General features: G+C 51.1%; 1 protein-coding gene across 2 annotated transcripts; it reads right to left on the bottom strand.

Annotated features, from left to right (window-relative positions):
* Nucleotides 1-1,600: 1,600 nt before the first annotated feature.
* SLAMF8 (SLAM family member 8) lies at nucleotides 1,601-11,045 on the bottom strand. 2 transcript variants are annotated; one of them, XM_024750288.1, is made up of 7 exons: nucleotides 10,978-11,045; nucleotides 10,471-10,647; nucleotides 9,279-9,541; nucleotides 7,347-7,673; nucleotides 4,053-4,358; nucleotides 3,867-3,971; nucleotides 1,601-2,124 (listed from the first exon to the last, which is right to left on the bottom strand). In XM_024750288.1, exons 3-7 carry the CDS (start codon nucleotides 9,328-9,330, stop codon nucleotides 2,060-2,062), a joined length of 855 nt encoding a protein of 284 aa, XP_024606056.1. In that variant the 5' UTR covers nucleotides 9,331-9,541; nucleotides 10,471-10,647; nucleotides 10,978-11,045; the 3' UTR covers nucleotides 1,601-2,059. The 2 variants fall into 2 exon arrangements, with proteins under 2 accessions (XP_024606056.1, XP_024606066.1); XM_024750298.1 differs by lacking the exon at nucleotides 9,279-9,541.
* Nucleotides 11,046-20,268: the final 9,223 nt, after the last annotated feature.

Raw genomic sequence — 20,268 nt, 5'->3', positions numbered from 1 at the left:
TCATTGACCAGGCCTGGGGAATGCCTCTGATGACAGGTGGCGGCAGCATTAGCTACTGTGGCCATGTGCACTGGTCAGGTGGACTTGGAAGAAGGTGATGGGAGAGAAGTGGATGCAGGGGAGGCATAAGGACTAGGTGAAGTCAGGTAGCCAGCAGGGGACCTCTGAGCAGAGCCAGCAGGCAGGGAAATTCCGGGACTAGTCGTGTGCAGGAGTGGCCATATGAATCTGGAGGCCAGCTGAGCTGACCATTTGTCCAAGGTGAAGTGGCTGCCCAGGAACTGGGGAGAAGAGGGAAGCCCCTTGCACAGGGCTGACATCCTGGGTGGAGGGATTGAAGCTGCCCTAGGAAAATACTTCAAAACCTACCCCTGTTTCTTCAATGCCTCCTTCCTCTATCATCAAGACTTGAGTGAGGTCCCAGAAAAAAATCCAGTTACACTTGGGAGGGAGTAATGCTGGACCATATCATCTACTAATTCTTTTATTTTTTTTTTCATCTACTAATTCTTAAGTGTAAGTTTAGCTCATCAATTACTTTTTCCAGTGGCAATACTCCAGAGCTTTTTAAGACAAAATCGCTCAGTGACAGATTGTGTTTTGCAGAGATGGCCACAATAATAATACCTTCCATCCCACATGCACTCCTTTCAAAGTGACCTTGAACATCTTCCCATTGAGTGGTGGGTCCCTTGAACTTGGGTGGATCTTCTGCACTTGCATCTGAAAATGAGTGTGGCAGATATTAGGATGCCTCAGCTCCTTTCCCTCCATAATTTCCCTTCTGTTTAGCTTTTCCTGGCTCCTCCCTCTCTCAGTCTCAGGCAGAAACTCTCATCCTGAGCTGAGCTGATTTTCTTGAAGTTGTGCAAGAACTTCCTGTTGCCTGAGGAATTTAATCTCTCTTTTTCTGGTCACTGTGCTAGACAGTGAGGAGAGAATCTCACACCCAACTCCAGCTCCTGTGGGAGGCATGATGGTCAGTGCTGAGGGTGAAGATGTCAATTAAAAAGATGTTACCAGCAAAACGGCACCCATCCCAACCATGAGATGTCAACCATCCCTTGATTGTCTAGAACTGTAAATTACCTTTGAGGACCATGAACTTGCAAGTCCTTCAAGCAGGAAAGAGAAACCCTTGACCCCCATGTCTCTTCTTCATCAGGTTCTAGACCTTTTCTTATAATTCCTTGGTTGTGGGAAACATCAGGGTCTCAAATGACAGGGGCTGGGTTTAGGACTGAAAGTGGGTGATTGTCTAATGTCTTTCAGAGGCCAGGACCCAGGCTGGAAGTAATCCTTTGATGCTGGTTGGTTAATAGCTGTGTTAGTCTGCTAGGGCTGCCATAACAAGATACCACAGAATGGGTGGCTTAAACGACAGAAATTTATTTTCTCAGTCTTGGAGACTGGAAGTCCAAGACCAAGATGTTAACAGGTTTGGTTTCTCCCAAGGCCTCTCTCCTTGGCTTGCAGAGGGCTTCCTTCTCTCTGTGTCCTTCCATGGCTTTTTCTCTCTGTGTGTGCATTCCTGGTGTCTCTCCCTCTTCTTATAAGGGCACCAGTCATATCGGATTAGGGCCATCTCAATGACCTCATTTAACCTTAAATATCTCTTTAAAGACCCTATCTCCAAACACAGTCATATCCTGAGATATTGGGGGTTAGGATTTCAACATGTGAATTTAAAGGGGACAAATTCAATCCATAACAATACTTCATGAACAATGGTGGAGGCGTGAGTGCCCTGGACAACCAATCTGTGGATCCTGGAGAACTTCCAGTGTCCTTGAGGGGATGTCCTGCTGGGCCCACGTTTCCCAGAGCAGATCCAGGACATGCAACCAGGGGAGAGGGAAGGGGGAAGGTGTGGAAGGTTGTGCCAGTGTTTCCTGTCCTCCCAGTGTGACGACTGCCCAGGCTGCTCCTGAGCGGTGGTACAGGAGTCTTACAGGAGGTACGAGGTCCGTGGTGGTTTCCAGGTACCAGCTACATCCCAGAGCATCATGTCACTAGGCAGTGGGGTTCCTCGTGGTCCAGGCATTGCTCATGGTAGACCCTAAACAAGGGGGTTCTCTGTCTCTGGAGCCACTTCACCAGCACCGACATCCTTCTTCTTTTTCCCTGGCAAGGAGATCAGAACGAAGGTTACCCCTCCAAAGTTTGTACCTAAGGCCTCTGAATCCTGATGGTCCTAGTTCAAGATCACCTCAGGCAAGGAATAGCTCTCCTGGTTTTCTAAGACCCTGGAAAAGGAGCTGCTTCAAGGACAGGAAGTTCTTCCTAATGTCTAGACTTTCTCTGCAATTATAGCACGCATTTAGCTGTAGAAGGTATAGAAACTTAGAGCTGGGATGGACCCAGTTAAATGACTAGGCAGAAGCCACGTGTCAGAGCCAAGGGTCAGCCTCCAGATGCCCTGGGTAGAGCCTTCCCACTATCCCCGGTCGTTGGATTCTCTCTACCCTTCTCAGTGTCCAAAGCTGCTCTTTTCTGAGCCTTGAAAACATTAGGCGAAGTGAAAGAAGTCAGTCACGAAGAATCACACAGTGCATGACTCCATTTACAGGATAGACTGTCCAGAAGAGATAGTCTAGAGACAGAAAGGAGATTAGTGGTTGCCTGGGGCTGGAAGGGAAAGGGGGACTAGGGAGTGATGGCTAAGGGGCTTGGGAATTTCCTTTTGGGGTAATGAGAACGTTCTCAGATTGAGTGTGGTGATGGATGAACAACTCTGTGGCTGTAATAAAAGCCCTTGAGTTTTACACTTGAAATGCGTGAATTACACGGTATGCGAAGTATAATCCAATAAAGCCATTAAAACAACAAGCTGCTTGCTTCCTGGCTTCCACCTTCTTACCACAAATCCTGGGGGCTGTCTGAGGCAAAGGGCCAGGTCAGACCCTCTCAGGAGCAGACAGGGCCCTAGGTGGAGTGTGACCCCTGCTGCTCCCTCTTCCCTCCCTTGCCTGTGGAAAGAACATACAGGAGCCAGCCAGCCAGCCCAGCTGCATGCTCAGTGGCTGGGCCAAGACTCTTGCCTTTTAGGACACATCCACTGAAGTCTTATGCCTCCTTCTCCTTGCTGACCCACTTTCTCCATCCTGGGACCAGCCAGACAGCCTAGGATGGACATGTCCACGAAGCCCAGGTCAGCTGGGGTAGTTCTTTCAGGAGCTGGATGGAGAGCACAGAACCCAGCTTAACCTCTGAGTGTCCCCTTCCCTCTTCTCCTGGGGGAAGGAGGCCCTATCAGTCCCTGGCCAGAGAGGTGCTCCTCTCAGGAAGCCTTTCCTAGGATGATTGGCAAGAGGGAGTTGGGATTCATCTAGATTTTCACTCAACACACCTTTATTGATACCAGCTATGTTCCAGGAACCCTTGCTAGGTGTCAGGGGGTGGTGACTCAGCCTTTATCTTTCAAGACCTGAGAACTCCGTGGGAGAGTGAGGGCAGTAAGTGCTGTGACTGAGATGAGCACTGGAGAGTCAAGGCAGGACACAAACCCAGCCTGGGTGTGGGAGAGAAGGTCGGGAAGGCTTCCTGCAGGGGGCACACCTTGAAGATGGTGGAGGTGACAGCCGAATGAAGAAGGCGAGTTGGGTGGGAAGTTACGGAAAGTGTGTTCCAGACAGAAAGAGTAGGATGTGCAAATGCCTGCAGAGGCACGCAAGAGAGTAGCTCATTTGAAAACTGCTAAAGGAACTTCAGGTAGTTCAGTCTGACTGGAGACCAGAATGTTAGATGGAGAGGGCCAAGAGATGACATGGGAGAGGTAAGCCTAAATAGGAGGAGGTCCAAACCTGGCCCTCCTTCCCAGAAGACCTACCTCCTCCAGCCACCCCTAGCCCTTGCAGGACTCCTACCTGAGCAGGGGCCCCAGTGCCAGGCAGAGAGACCAGCCAGGATCACAAGCAGCAAGACAGGCACCACCACCAGTAGCACATCTTTGTAGGAGGCCATCCCTGGAGCTGGACATGGAGGGGGCAGGGTCACAGGTGGACTGGATGCTTCACAATCCCTCAACCACTGATCCCTAGCCCTTGGCATACCTGCCTGGTGATGGCAGCTCTCCCAGGGGGTGACTGTGGCCGAGTCCCAGCTGACAGGGTTTGAGACAATGCAGGAATAGGCCACACCTTTGTCACCTGGTCCCAGTGACACACTCAGCACCTGTCCGTCCATGAAGAGGCCACCTGGCTTGATATCAAGGTCAATGGTTCCCTCCCGTCGCCAGCTATAGGTTATGTCGCTGATGTTGGGAGCCCAACAGGACAGGAACACTTGGCAGGTCTTGGGAGGCTGAGCATCCCCTGATACAGCAATGAACACTTGCACCACGGGCCTGGGCACTGCACCTGAGCAAGGACAGCAGAGCCAGTGTGGGTTATAGGGATGCTGAGCGGGGCCCATAGCTCCAGCTCTGGGATCCATGCAGGGCTAGGTGACACCTCTGACTAGGCCACTCTGGCTCTAAAGCCACATCAGTCTCCCATTGCCCACAGGACAGAAGCTGAATTTCTAAGTCTGGTATTCAAAATCCTTCATTAAATGGTTGATGTCAACCTCTCCAGCTGTACCTCCTGCTCACCCTCCCCACCCATCTTAATTAATTTCCTGTTCTCCCAAACGTGTCATGCTTCATATCTTTCATATGGCTCAGCTGTACACATATGCTTTTCTCGTCTCACCCTCCTAGAAAACTCCTACTCATCCTCCAAGGCCCAGCTTGGACACACTCCTTACTGCTCTGATTGATATTCCAGGTATGGCTCTGAGCCCTCTGAGAACTCTCTGTATCCCTTGTCATCAAATTTCCCTGATACATGATACATCAGTCAGAGAGACAATAAACGTTTGTTAAGGTAGGCACAAAAACAACAAACACATTCCTGGACTTTTGGAGATTTTGGAGTTTGGTGAAGAAGACATACTAACAAGTGATTATGAATAACTAAGAAAATTATCACAAGGATGCAAAATTCTGTGAAGGAGCAGGCCAGGGGGTAGGGGCTCTACCTTGTTATCTCCATAACCCTTGCTCTCAAGGTGCTCAGCTACCTGGGCCATTGGACAAATCGGTGTCCTGGCATCCCAGGCCATGGCTGCCCTTTCCTGCATTGGTTGATGAGTAGATCATGAGTCTCATGGCAAAGGGGGCCAGCGGGAGAGCATTCTGGCAACAGTGGGAGGGCTCAGTCTCTGAGAGCATTCCAAAGTTAAGCTGAGTAAAACCTCATTAATGCCAGCTCAGTCTGGTGGGATTTGTGATATGAAAAAAGAAAAGATTTGCTGGGTGCCCTAATAGTATAAACAAAGACTACAGGGGAGGGAGATATTTACACTACTTCAGAGGACAAGCTGCTTCCAAACACAATCAGTCACAGCAGAAACACCCATTGACATTTCTAGTAACTGATCTGCTAATTCAAATCATTCTTATCTATTGTCAAAGCAGAGCTCCTAAGGACGGCTGCTTGGCAGCTTTGCGCAATTAGTTCTAATCACGCTACGTATTTGGAAGCAATAAAACAGCAATTTCCTTCAAATCTGTAATTCAGATGCTGAGAACAAGGCATTTTAGAGCTTAGTGGTGTGGGTGCTGCATGTATTATCACATTCAACGTCCTCATTTCACATATGTGGCAGCTGAGACTCAGAACGGGGGAGAGCCTCCCTAGCTGCCTGGATGGCTGTGAAGGCTGTTCACTGTGCAAGGGCGCTGGGCTCAGGGGGTAACAGGTGAGAGCGGGGTGCTGAATTCCAGCCAGCACTCTGCTTGCCAACATGGTGCAACATGGATCCGGGTCGTGTGCATCGAAAAGGACACACATTTAACTGTACACTGGCAGCCCGTGTGGCTCACCTAAGCGATGAGCCAGTTATCTTCCTCTAGGTGTGGGAGGGTCTCTCTCTTTCCAGTTTGCTACTGCCTTTCTCTCCCTCAGTGTTTCGCTCTGCCCAGCTATCACCCCTACTCTCCATTCTTAAATTTGGACCTTTTCCTCCCCTTATTCTATCTCGATTTCTGAGGTTTTACTGAAATAGAGGTCACTGACATATCTTTTCCAAGCCACTAGATACATGAATAGGAGCTCAAAGGCCATTTTATCTTTACCAGCAGAAATACGGTGGCAGTGGTAGAAGTGTAGGTGGTGATGGTGGTGCAGGTGATGGTGGAGGTGGTGGAGGTGGAGGTGGTGATGGTGGTGCAGGTGATGGAGGGCATGGTGGCGGTGGTTGTGGAGGTGCTGGTTGTGACAGAGGTGGAGGTGAAGTTGCTGGAAACAAAGACTCATCCAGCCTCCAGTGGATTCAGCCACCGCAGCTGAGGTGCTGAGAGCAGCTTTATGAATGACCCTAACAAACCTACGCAGAACAGAGGATCACCTCAGCTGAGCCCTGCCAAGTCAGACTTGTGAGAAACAAAAATATTTGTTGTTTTTAACCAGTAAGTTTGGGGATGGTTTATTTTGCAATAACAAATAACAGAGAATACCCACGGATGATGTAAATTTTAAATCTCTCAATACATCTAAAAGAGCTCTTTTAAGAAATATGACATAAAAATTCTATACTTTAGGGGGCTTCCCTGGTGGTGCAGTGGTTGGGAGTCTGCCTGCTGATGCGGGAGATGCAGGTTCTTGCCCCGGTCCGGGAGGATCCCACGTGCCGCGGAGCGGCTGGGCCCGTGAGCCATGGCCGCTGAGCCTGCGCGTCCGGAGCCTGTGCTCCGCAACGGGGGAGGCCACAACAGTGAGAGGCCCGCGTACCGCAAAAAAAATAATAAATAAATAAGTAAAAAATCTATACTTTAGTTAAAATGAATTTTTAAATTAAAAACATTGTGTCATAGTTTAATTGCAATACTTATATTTCTTTTTGGTGGTGCATAAAATAATGGCACGTCTTATAACCTGTTATCTTAGAATTGATGATGCCTAGGCCAGCCTCTATCCCAGATGCTTTCGCAAATGCCACTGATTTTACCTTTATTGGGATTTTCATGGTAATATTACTATACTGGTTTTACAAGTGAGAAAGGTCAATGTCAGGGAGTAAGTATTGTCTCCAAGGCCACTGAGACAAGAAAAGACCAAGCTAGAGTTCAGACCAGGACAGTAGGGCGGAAGAGCCTGGCTGCCCCAGCCGGAAGCTCACCTGCGAGAACCCGAGGAGTTTTCTTACCTGTGCCTGTGGGGAAGCAGCTGTTCCCTGAATCAGCCATGAGGTCAGAGGCCAGAGGTTTCTAGACCCCAGTTCTCCCCAGTTTCCAGGACCCAGGATGCCTTTCCGGAGCTTTGTGGGAGGAGGTGGGTCAGAGGGCCTGAGTCAGGCGCACTCACCATACACCTTGAGCTGTAGGGTCTGGGTCCAGGCTCGACCTTCCTTGTCCACCAGCAGCACGGAGAAGTTACCGCTGTCTCCAGACTCCAGTGGCCGCAGCTCCAAGCTGAGGTTGCTGTGCAGCTGGGCTCGGCCCAGGAAGCGGGAGTGGTACAGCGTCTCCAGAGACCCCCGGAAGAACGTGGCCAGGAGCTCCTCTGAAGGCCAGAGGGATCTCCAGATGGCCTCTCGGATTTGGAAGCCGGGAGGGCGCTCTGCCACCAGCAGCACCGAGCCCCCCACCTGGCCCTGAACTTGGGCTCCGGTGACAATGAAGGGAAGTAGTGCTGAAAGGACAGAACCCCATCACTCTGCCTGCCCCAAACGTCCTCATCTCTCTCCTGCGTGCAGCTGAGAGAAGGCCCTTCTCTCCACACTCCCTCCACCCAAACTGAGAGCGCACTGCGCCAGGGACTGGGAATAAAACAGTGAGGGAGGGAATCCAGTCCCTGTGCTCATGGAGCTCAGACTCTTAAGACAGCCATTTGCCATGGTGGCAAAAATGGGTGCCCCGGGAGAACACAGGTAGGCTGATAGGGTGACCTTGTCAGGCCTTGAGGGACTCAGAGAAGAAAAGGTTAAGCTGAGACCAGAAAGAGGAATGGGAATCAGCCAGGTCAAGCAGAGGGCGGCCTGGAGTGGGGATGGGGAAGTGTTAGAGACGAAGTGGGCAGCACACACAAAGGCCCGGACGGTGAGAGAGCCCGGTGCACCGTGGGGAACTGAAAGTAGTTGTCTGCAGAGGGAGTAAGAAATAGCACTGCAGAGTCTGTGGGAGCCAGATCCTGCAGGGCCCGAAAAGCAACTTTGGAGTTTGGCCTTTATCCTTAGAGCGATGGGGGGCCTTGGATAGTCTTTAAGTAAGAGAGTGACGTGATTAGATCCATGGTTAGAAAGACAACTCCAGCAGAGGTGTGCAGGCTGCACGGGAGGTGGGGCAAGACTGAGGCTGCGTCTATTAATCCCAAGGAGAGTGGGGTTGTACTTGTACTGGAGGTACAATGGAAACTTGTACTGAGGAAGTGAGCAGCTGAGACAGGCAGAAGTGGGAGGAATGGAGAGATTACTGTGTGTAGTCAGTGGGGTCTGGTAACAGATTAGATCTGGGGAGTGAGGGAGTCAGGAGTCAAGGATGGCTCCCAGGTCCTTGGGACCCACTGGATGCCATTCTCTGTGATCCAGAACAGGAGGAGAAACAGAATGGGGGTGAGATGTCAAGAGGCTGTTTTGCTGGGAACATATTCAGTGTGACTCGTGTGGGTGACACTTCTGCTTGAAGTGCCCCTCTGACTCCTCTGCTGACTAATTTCTGCTCCTCCTTGAAGCATCACTGCCTCCCCTGGCCTCTGCCATCTGTCACTGCAGGTTACAAACTCTGTGTTCCCACAGCGGGCTGGGATCACCACTACAAATGCTCCTGTCCCTCTATTGTGACCACTTGTTTATGAGTCCCATGAGACTGTGAGTTCCTCTTCTCATGTTTGTACTTCCTGTGCCCAACACAGTTTAGGAGTGGGATGTAGGAGAAGCTCGGAAGATATACTGAATGCATGACGAAATTGGCTGAGGACTTCCCTCGTATCCAGCGCGGTGGTGGGCGCGAGGGTTCAGAGCAGAATAAAAGCAGATGGAGAACACACCCAAGTGCTGGGAGTTTAGTTAGGGAGCCGTGTTCTGGATGATCACTCAGCCAGACGCTGGTAACTCCAGTCTCCCGTCCGTCTCACTGCCCTGCCAGCCCCAGTCATCTCAGTCCTAACTGGGGATGGCTTCAGGGTTAAGGCACAGTGGAGACGTCCCATAAAGAGAGCATAGCACTGGATGTCAATCAAGACTCCTGCTCTATCCTGCCCTGGCTCTGCCGTTAACAAGCTGTGCAATTTTCAGCATACCTCTTCCCTCTAAAGGCTTCCGTTGTCCCATTCGTAAAGCAGGGGGGTGCATTCAACCAGTGGTACTCATCTCTTTTACCACTCAGAAAAATTCTTTTTTCTTCCCATGTCCACGGGTTTGAAAGATTTGTGAACCAAACAGATTCCCTCTTTTTGGCAGGATTTCCTTCACATGTTTAGAAATGTTGAAATCTGCAGACTTTTGGAGCCAGGAACTCAGGTGGGGACATCAGACAAAATCATCTTGAAGTCCCTGTGAGCTTCTGACACAAACAACAGTGTCTGAGTACTTGCCACACCCCATGGTTCCCATCCTCTGGCCTAGCAGCGCTGGCCCTTGTCATACTGACCACTTGTTAACCAAGGGAGGGAAGTCAGGCATTGGACAGGATGGGGAGGTGGTGTCGCCCAGTGTTGAAGAGACCTGATTTGTCTCTTCTGACATCACACCGCTATCGACCACCCCAAGTCCACAGGCAATATATTAACTTGCTTTTGTCTCTCATCCCTCCTGAATGTCCACTTCCACAGACCTGCAGGGAGGAGTCTCAGCTCTCCCACAGGCTGTTGGAAAGACATCCTCAGATTGTAAGAGGCCTGCCCTCCCCTGCTCTCCCCAGACCACATTTAGAATTTGCATGTGTTAACACTGCCAGACCCTCACATTCTCACGACCATCTCTTTCAAAACCAATGGGGGGCTTCCCTGGTGGCGCAGTGGTTGGGAGTCTGCCTGCCAGTGCAGGGGGCGCGGGTTCATGCCCCGGTCCGGGAGGATCCCACATGCCGCGGAGCGGCTGGGCCCGTGGGCCATGGCCGCTGAGCCTGCGGTTCCGGAGCCTGTGCTCCACAATGGGAGAGGCCACAACAGTGAGAGGCCCGCATACCTCAAAAACAAAAACAACAACAACAACAAAAAAAACCCAACAATGGTACCACCAGCCTCAGTTTTAACCTCCCTGGGCCACAAAACAGCTTGTGTCTCAGGCACATGTGCTGCCATCCTTCTATCCAGGATCCTGCATCTCTTTGCCTCTGCCTAGCGTTTAAGGTTGCCCAAGAACTTGCTTCAGTCTTCCCTACCCCTCCACAGCTCCTGGGTTCTCACTCGGGTTGGGGAGAGGATCCTGCCAGGATGTCTGGGGAAGGGACTTCAGCTCTCTGAGGCCAGGCCACCCGCCCGCTCCACTTACCTTCCCAGAGAAGCAGACTCCACAGGGACCACACGACCATACTCCGGAAAGGCAGGCAAAGTCGCTCGACAGCCAAATCCAGAACATCCCAGGTCAAGTGGATGCATGGAAGGAGCTGTGGTCCTTCTGGAAAGTCCCATGGTTAGAAGGAGGAATGTTGACTCAGAACAGGACGTCCTGAAAGTGAAAATATCCAGAGGAAAGTGGAAGTTGGCCTCGGGTCCAGCTGGGTTTTTTCAGGAGCTGATTCTTGTAAGTCAGCCTCTTTCAAATGCCTATGGTTGGCCAATGCAGACGGCAAGTCCCCCCTGCACAAGCCCACATCCTCCTTGCTGACTTCTGTCAGGCATCCCCACATCCCGCTCTGCCCGGCTGCCCCCTGCCTTTCCTGTTGTCACCACAGAGAACCCTCTTAACTGCGATTCCCATCATCACCTCTCTGCTTAAAATTCTTCCGCAGCCTCCCACTGCCCTCAGGATAAAGACTAAACTCTTGGCTTAGCGTACAAGGTTCTCCTAAGTCCAATTCCAGCCTTCTTCTCCAGCCTGCCGTCCTACGTCCATTCCGCTCTCCAGCCAGGCCAAGCCCGGACTGCCCCTTCTCAGAATTGCCAATTCCACACTTCCGTTCCTTGTACTTGTTCCATTCATCCTTCTGGATGTGGCATGGCTATGCAGCTGGCTGGACTCCCGTTCCAGGCTTCCTGACCACAGGCAACATGAGGAAACTTCCTTTCTGGGTGCCCAGGGCCTGCCTGTTCCTGTCATAACTCTTAGCACGCTGTTTCCCAACAGTTTTCTCATCTCCACAGACTGTTTGTTGCCAAGGTCTCATATTCATTTCTGTGTGCCCCTCGGTGCTGGGCATGTCATGGATGCTTAATGGACATTTGTTAAACCGGGGTGTGAATTCTAGATTGCTGCTTCCTGGAGGCCCTACAACTCTCCTCTGAGAGGATCTGATTATCACCCTGTTAGAGATGGGGGAGGTTGAAAACCAGAGTGAGGTTAGCACCTTTCGGAGGTCACAGAGAAGCAGAGCTGTGAGCTGAGCTTCAGCCTTCCGAGTGTGGTCCCTTTTGCCCGTCGCTCCATCCTAACTCCGTTTCTCTTCTCACTTGCGGCGGTAACTTGGTTTCTTTAGTCAAGGAAGGCTTTGCGAGAAGATAAGGAAAACCTCCGAGCTTCCTGAGTGTGGCTTGTGGTATCTAGTCCTGTCAGAGCTTCTGACCTGTCAGTCAAACTGAACGCTCTGCTCTGGACCCAGCTGGGCACGAGGCAGATGTGGTGGCAGGTGGGCAGGAGGATTCCAGAACAGGGTTCCTGCCCTCCAGTTACTCACCACCAAACTGTAGGAACAAGATATGCCTGGGAAGGGAAGGCCCACAACAGACAGAACGGCTCTGTGCAAAAGAGCAGCACAGGGCTTCCCTGGTGGCGCAGTGGTTGAGAGTCCGCCTGCCGATGCAGGGGACACGGGTTCGTGCCCCGGTCTGGGAAGATCCCACATGCTGTGGAGCGGCTGGGCCCGTGAGCCACAACTACTGAGCCTGCGCGTCCAGAGCCTGTGCTCCGCAGCAAGAGGGGCCGTGACAGTGAGAGGCCTGCACACCGTGATGAAGAGTGGCCCCCACTTGCCACAACTAGAGAAAGCCCTCGCATGGAAACAAAGACCCAACACAGCCAAAAATAAATAAATAAATTTATTAAAAAAAAAAAAAAGCAGCACAGACAGTCCACGCTGCAAGAGGGCATGGGAAGAGGTCTCTGTGGATGTGGGCAGGGGACACTTCCTTAAAAGGTGGAATTTGAGCTGCATCTTGAAGATAGACGTGATTTGGATAGGCTTAGAAAACAGGGAGGGCCAGAGGTTGGGGGTGGGCTCTGAGCATGAGGGGAAAGCTTGGCAGTGGGGAGGTCCCGTGTGGGCTCCAGAGACAGTGAAGGAGCAGAGGGAGGGATCCTTTAGGGCTGTCTTGGGTAAAATGGAAAGGGAGGCTGGGGGTCACATTATGGGGTCCTTGAGTACTGGGTTAAGTTTAGGCTTTTACTCTGGAGGCCAGCAACTCTCACCCATGCTGAAAACTTGGATTCTCAGGGATTCTGGTTCAGTAGGGCTGGGCTGGGGCTCAGGAACCTGTAGTTTTAACAAACACTGCACTCCAGGTGATTCTGAGCTAGTGAATGGAGGGAGGGCTCTGAGAAGCACTGCTTGGAGGGAGGGGGCTGCTGTCCATTTGGGGCTAACTTGCTAGTGGGAGGACAGCGTGCAGGGCTGGTTGGGGGAGAAAAAAGAGGCAGGGAGGTCTGGGTAGCAACTATTGTGATTGTCCTGACTGGAGTAGAAAGGAACTCTCTAGAGAGAAAGGGGCAGAGCTGGAGTTGTGACAGAACTCGGACACCACCCGCCTATGGGACACAAAGGCCAAGGGAGAGGACTGATCTATGACTCCACTGTCAATTCCATCATCCATGTGTCAGCTATTTATTGAGCATCTACTTACATGTCAGGTGCTGGGGACACAAGGATGAAAGGCACAGCCTCTGCCCTCAAGGAGTCTGCAGTTTAGATGAGAAGACAGACGTGTAACCCAGTAATTACAATCAGTGTGGTCAGAGCAATGCCAGCTGCGTGCATGGGATGCTATGGGAGCCCGAGGGTGGATGGGTGGGAGCCAGCTGGGGGGCTAGGAGGCCAGGTGGGCCTCATGGAGTGGGTAGTGTTTGAGGTGAGCCTTAGGATATAAACAGATGAGGGTGAGGGTAGGACTTAAGAACTCAAGCTCTGGGGTCAAGCTTCTTGGGTTCAGGTCTTGGCTGTGAAACCTTGAGCAAAGTGGCTGCTCTGTGTTCGGCATCTTCATTCACGAAACGGGGATTAATAACAGTATCCACCTCTTCGTGGTGCCGTAAGGGTGAAACCACTTAAAATAGGGTCTGGTGCACAGTCAGGTAAAATAAAGAATGTGGCCCACCATCCAGTTCTACAAGTTACTGGCTACTGCAGTTGTTGACCTACAATACATCTTGAAAGGAATTCAGGGTGACAATCAAGATTTCCCATGCTCTGGGAAAACAGGCAGAACAGACCCTCAGATATTTTACGAAGCCAATTTCTTGCATCTTCCCGTACTTACAAAAGCACTAAAATCATTAACTAAGATAGCTGTGCCTCGTGACAAGCAGTAACCTTCTACCAAAATGTGGGCTCTTTCTCCAAAATCACGTATATGCTGACCTCCCCCTCTACCTCTTCAGAGCGGTTCCTCAGAGCTATCTGAGAGGCTGTCTCCCGGGCTCTAGTCCTCCGTAAGTCCCCAAATAAAAAGGAAACTCACGTTGTGCATTTTAATTTCAGTTGACAATCAGCTCTCAAAAAAATTAACCATTGTTACTAAGTGGCCAGAGAGAGGGAAGAAGGGAAAGCTGGGCAAATGCAGGTAAAGGAGTGTGGAGGTGCCAGCAGCCCTGCTTCAACTCTCTTCTCCCAGTTCCTGAGGGCGGGGATCAGACCCCCTTCATTTCTGCACCCTGTATATCGCCAAGGACAGGATTTCCATGAGGTGGTACCCTTCAAGCCTGTGTTGAAGTGGACTGAATGATTCTGAAATGTCAAGGCCAGGTGTGGGGTGGCCGTGGAATGCAGGAGTCTGGCTGGTGTGTGAATGCTGGGAATACGGATGCTGAGCTCCTTTGGAGGAGACAGTGGGCAGTCACACTCCCTCTCAGCAGAGAGGGTGGTCCACAGTGGTCCATCCAAGCAGCAAATGAGTTGCAATCTTCTATGCACCACCCCAGCCCTTTTCCTTTAGGGGAATTTCAGGGAGGCTGAGAAAGTGGGAAGGGGGAGGTTGGGTGAGGACCCGAAAATATCCCACCCACCTCCCCTAAAAGAAAAACTTCCAGCAGCCCTGTGACAGCTGGAGAAGAATGGACTGATGGAGGCACAGGAAGGGTTAAGTCTGCGGTGGCAGGTTCCCCCCCCCCTCCAGTGCTAATTACTGGTTCAGACCACATTAATAACCCAGCCACAGGGGGAGTGCATGGAGTAAATTAGCTAGTAAGTTCAAAGGGGCCACTCCCCACCTTCTTTAATTAAGAGAGAAGCTGGCAGCCGGGGCTGCGCTCAGCCTCCCTGGGGTCTTTCTGGGAAGCCGGGAGCCTCTGCCGCAGCCCAGGCAGGTGCAGTAGTAGCCCCATCTGCCAGGCAGAGTGGCCTGCACCTGCCATTAGCCCACCTGCGCTGTGGGCTGGGGTGGGGGTAGTGGGGAGCAGGTGTAAAATGTGGCCATACCAGCATCTGAGCTCAACCCTTAGCCCTGAGAGCAGCGTGGTGCAGAGATTCAGGGCTGGGTGGAATTTGATGGGGTGTGAAGGGTGGTCCAAGTGATGCCCTGTCCCTGTCCACTCACACTCGTCCTTGTTCCTTGGACTGGCCTGAGGGCAGAATGGGGCCTTGCTTCTCCTGGGATGGGGGGAAGTGGAGAAGGGAAAAGAAAAGGTGAGATGTTTGGGGAGAGAAGGGAGCTGGCAGAGAAGGAGGCAGAGGGACAGCGCCGGGCAGGAAGTAGGGGCCTTCAGCGGGCTTTTGGAAGGCAGGGGTGAGGGAAGAGGGCGGAGTGTTGTTGGAGGGTGGGTGGGCCTCTGGGTGCCACTTCCAGGGGACTGTGCAGGATGGGGCTGAGGGAGCAGGTAGGGCCCCACCTGAGCCCTGTCTTTGTGTCTACCTTCACCGGCACGGTTCCCATAGAGTGGACCAGCTGCCCGCACCATCTGCTAGCCGACACCATGCCAGCCCCAAAGGCTGCCCTGGGCAGAGGAGCCCATGTGCGCCCCTCCCTTGGCAGCCAGCTTGGGCAGTGGTGCTGCCGTGTGGATGAAGACTGGGTTTGAGGCAGTGCATGCGTGTGTGAAATGGAAGTACTTTACCTGCCCCAGAGGACACTCTCATGTATGCACAGCCCCGAAGATAACTCCCTCTTCAGTATTTGTGCCCGGGGCACTTCTCTTGCCTCACCCTCATCTTGGCCCTGCTGGGAGTAGTTAGAGGGAATGGAACCTTCGATGGATCAGGGGCATGGTGCTCACAGTTGCAAGGGGGGAAACTGAGGAGGGGGGGAAAAAGAAGGAGCCTGTGAGATAGCTCGTGGGAGACTGGGTGGGAGGCATCTGAGGCTTTGGTAGGGTCTGCTTTTGAGGCAAAGTCACGCCTTCCCAGAGAGTCAAAGGAAGGCTGCACAAAAAAGAAACAAAGCCACAACTGTGTTGTGTTGAGGTAGAGAGCTGGAGGCTGGAAACTCATTTCTTCATTCGCTCACTTACCCAGCATTTGTTGGATTCCCATCTTGTGCGCACGAATGTACCGAGCAAACGTTTATTGAACACCTAGCATGTGTAAGCCCCGCGAGATCAGGAACACATGCAGGTGATGACAGTGATCACGTTCCTGACCATGAAAGGAACAGTCACGATTCATCTGTACGTCACATGGGAGAGAATTCCGGAAACGAGTACCACATAGGCTCTTCACTCACAGAGAGCGGTGCGTGCCGAGTGAGCAGCCTTAGTGATGCTCCAGGTCTGCTGGGTGCAGCTTCTTCTGGCCGTGTAGACGGAGATATGATATGGGAAAGCCTGGGTCTTTCCCGTGCTGTGCACCTTGTCTGTACTTACCGTCATCACAGTTGATACAAAGATGAAGGACACAGAGCTGTTTAGTGGATGCTTATTTAAATAAAAAGTTAGGAGGTCTATTTCCTAGCCAAATTAAAAATAACAAACCTGGAACTGAAAGAAATTCCAGTATGTGCAACCTGCTGCATGAGCTGCTTGTAAATTTTGGAGATTAATCCTTTGTCAGTTGCTTCATTTGCAAATGTTTTCTCCCATTCTGAGGGTTGTCTTTTGGTCTTGATTATGGTTTCCTTTGCTGTGCAAAAGCTTTGAAGTTTCATTAGGTCCCATTTGTTTATTTTTGTTTTTATTTCCATTACTCTAGGAGGTGGGTCAGAAAGGATCTTGCTGTGATTTATGTCATAGAGTGTTCTTCCTATGTTTTCCTCTAAGAGTTTGATAGTTTCTGGCCTTACATTTAGGTCTTTAATCCATTTTGACATGCTCCATTTTTATTGTTTGTATCTAAATGGTGTAGCCACATACAAGACAAAGATGGGGTGTCTAATGATATCTTACAAAGAAGCTGTCCGATGAACGGATCAGACCACAGTGCGGGCTGGCGCTCAGATCCCTGACTACCCAAGAGGGCCACCAGAGGGCAGCCTTGAGGGGGCAGCTCCAGGCTGCCTCTCCATCCTCATCCCAGCTAAGAAGTTCTTTCTTTTCTTCTTACTCTGTAAGTGATATGACCCCACAAAGCACAGGTCTCTAGATGAGGCACAGCCAACTCACCTCTGCTGGATATGTGTCTGCATTTAGCTCTGACTTGGAGAGAAAAATAAGGTTTCATAGCTCTGAGCCTTGATCAAGTGTGGAGGTAGCTTGTGTGCATTCCTGTGGGGAGCAGCACAGTGGCAGGCTGGGCAATGTGGCATCCTTTTTCTGTGTCTGCAGGGTCTGGCCCTGGAGAACTGTGAGGGTCCCATCCTCCCTTGGCAGTGGCCCTTCCTCTCCTGCCCACAGCATCCTCTAGGAACAGAAGTAGCTGGCTGCTCTGAGGACTGGAGATGGGATTTGGGGCTGGGTGTGCTGATATCAGGCAAACCAGAGAGAGTCTGGGCTGAAGGGTGTGGGTTTCCTCTGAAAACTCTGTTTTCTCTATGTTCTTTTGGGGATTCTCTTTTCCTTTAATTTTCTTAGTAATTGTTCATTTTGGAAAATCCCAGCTCATTCTTTTATAAATTAAGGGTCTGAGGAGAGAGCAAAGTGTCTGAGAGACCAGGCCAGTGGTGTGTGAGTGAGAGTGTGTGTGTATGTGTGTGTGTGTGTGTGTGTGTAAGACAGGACTTCTCACCTTCCTGTGTTGAAGGACCTGTTTTTCTTTTTTATTTCCAATCCACTGTGGAGCTATACTTTGTAAATTATAATAAAAACACATTACCAAAAATAAAAATTAAAAGAGAGGTACCAAATATGAGCCCTAATTTTTATGATTATATTAAACAAACATAAAATTACTCTGTCAGATTGCTATAAAAGTTCCTAAATTTTTGCTTGCGATTGTTCTATTATCTTGCCTGGACTGGTAAATCCAATTCACAGTCCATGGACCAGGCATTGAGTGTCTCGGGTGTAGGGCAGGGAGGAGGGAGGTATGAAAGCTCAGGAAGCAGGTGGCCTGTGGGGACGACTGGAGATGTTTTCACTTTTTAGAAGGGGGCGACTCATTTACAGAGGGCGTGGTGGGGGCTTAGCGTCGGGGGTGCTTCCTGATTCACCAGGGAAGACCCTGTGCTTCTAGACGGTGTGTGCCTCTCAGTCATCCTGGCAGAACCAAGGAGGCAAAGGGGAGGGGACCCTGGTGTATTCTGACTGTGGATTTTGACTGGTGATGACAGAGACAGGAGGATGAGGAAGATGAAGGGTTGGGTTGGGAGGAGGGAAGGGAGAAAACGGAGTAGAAGACAAGTGAGAAAAAAGGCTAGCGTGGGTTGCCTTATCCACTGTCTTTACCCAGAGCAGAACCACAGGCAAGTAAGCTCCCAAAGGCAAGTGGACTGATTAACTTGCATGACGTTTGTATTTTGGAGGTAGACCAGGCTTTTAGAACTTTCATGTAATAGATAGCTAGTGGGAAGCAGCGGCATTGCACACGGAGATCAGCTAGGTGGTTTGTGACCACCTAGAGGGGTGGGATAGGGAGGGTGGGAGAGAGATGCATGAGGGAGGGGATATGGGGATATATGTATACATATAGCTGATTCACTTTGTTATACAGCAGAAACTAACAACATTGTAAAACAATTATACTCCAATAAAGATGATTAAAAAAAAACCTTTCATGTACTTGCAAATCGCCTGGAGATCTTATTGAAATGCAGATCTGGGCATCTGCATTTCTAATAAGCTCAAGGGGAAATGCAAGATGTTTGCAGCTCTGAGGGGCCAAGAGTGCTCTGAACGAGCAGACTTCTTGCTAGGGGAGGAGGGTACCAGAGTTGCTAACTCGGACCTCACTCTCCATGATTCCAGTGCAGAGGCCTGCAAGCTGGGGCCAGGGCCTCACAGGAGCAAACATATAAATCCTTCACTGAGCACTCTGGCTGTGGACTGGACTGGGACTCCCCTCCCTTCCCACCCCCTGCCCCGGCAACTCTACCCCTTCCTCGCCCTCTCATCTCCCTCATCACCAGTCAGGTCCACAGGGAGTCCATTCTCCTTGAATAAACCAGACCAAATTATCAGGCAGCCCAAATGATTGCTACTTATGAACAACTGATACACCTTTATTAACAAATAGATTCTACAACCATGTATCTTTTTAAACATGTGAGAGGTAACAGAGTTTTCTGATGTGCTCCACAAACGGGGGTTCTGGCGGCTGGGCTGGGGAACTGGAGGACCACAGAAGAGGCTGGGGTCCCCTGGTCTCCTGGGGAGCGCTGGGGGCTGCGGATGGCTGTGTGTCTTGGGGGAAGGAGATGCCATCACTAGCAGAGGACGCCCTCGCAGTCACCAACGGGATCTTGCTGGATCCTGCTTCTTCTCTTCGGCCCCTTGGCTGGAACCTCACTGAGCTGAGGGCGTCTCACCTCAGTGTAGATGACAGAAATGTCCTGTGGGAGAGTCAGGTCAGGGTGAGGAAGCAGACGTCACACAGAGAATGAGCAAAGAGCAGGGGTCCCATCTCACCGTTTCCCACCGGGCTGACTGGGCAGGCCTGGCTGTGGGGAAGAGCAGCAGTAAGGTTAGGGCACTGGGTTCACGGGGTGTCCCCTTCCCGCCTCCTCGGGGCACCTTCCTCCAGAGAGCACGGGCCGGCCAGGGTTGGGGGCTGCTCCCCCTTTTACTTCTCAGGGCTTCTCACCCTCAAGCTGAAAGCAGGTGGGCCTGGGAATCAGGAGACCCCAGCTGTGTGACGGGAGGCCAGTCACTTGGCCTCTGATTCTCAGCTGCTTCAACCAGGAAAGGGTGGTGGTGTTGACAGTGACTGCCTTGCAGGATTACGGTGTGAAGCAAGAAATAAGAAGGTGCCCAAGATACTTCTAGAATAACTCCTCCATTAGACAGCCACTCTGCACCAGGCAACCATTTAGCTGTGAAAATTATATAACTGATCTATCTAGTATACAGCTAACAGAACTATAATTCTGTACATCCAATCTCACATCAGTCTTGCCGCGTAGGGGGTATTGATGCCTTCTCACAGTGGGAAGAGAAAGCTGAGTCTCAGCGAAGTGAATGACCCTCCACAGTCACTTCCATAAGAAGTGGAACCGTAGGCAAATATTGAATCTTTGTGAACGTGAGGCATTCTCCCGCTGATAAAAGATCCAGTACCCCCCCTTCTGTGTATCTTGGAACATAACGGCTCTCCTTACTCTGGGTTTCAGATCCCTGCACCCACCCAGCAGGGCAAGCCTGCTCAGAGCTTGAGCTGCAAGCAGACTGCCCCAGACCCCACCCCTGCCCCGAATCATGCCTTCACCCTTGTTGCCTGCTAGGATTAAAAGGATCACATTTTCTTATTTTCCTTATTTTGCTAATGAAAATCATACAGTCTGAGGTTGGCTTCTTTCTTCCTTTCTTATGTTTAAGTCCTCATTGTGACTCTTCTCAGGAAGGAACTGGACCCACGTGTGCTTTCCCATCTGCTTGGCAATGCTCTGGCCAGCAACCGGT

The sequence above is a fragment of the Neophocaena asiaeorientalis genome, unplaced genomic scaffold, assembly GCF_003031525.2.
Source record: "Neophocaena asiaeorientalis asiaeorientalis breed wild unplaced genomic scaffold, Neophocaena_asiaeorientalis_V1.1 scaffold315, whole genome shotgun sequence".
Lineage (NCBI taxonomy): Eukaryota > Metazoa > Chordata > Mammalia > Artiodactyla > Phocoenidae > Neophocaena > Neophocaena asiaeorientalis.
Note: the sequence above shows the minus strand (reverse complement) of the source record. Positions and strands in the feature narration are given on the sequence as shown.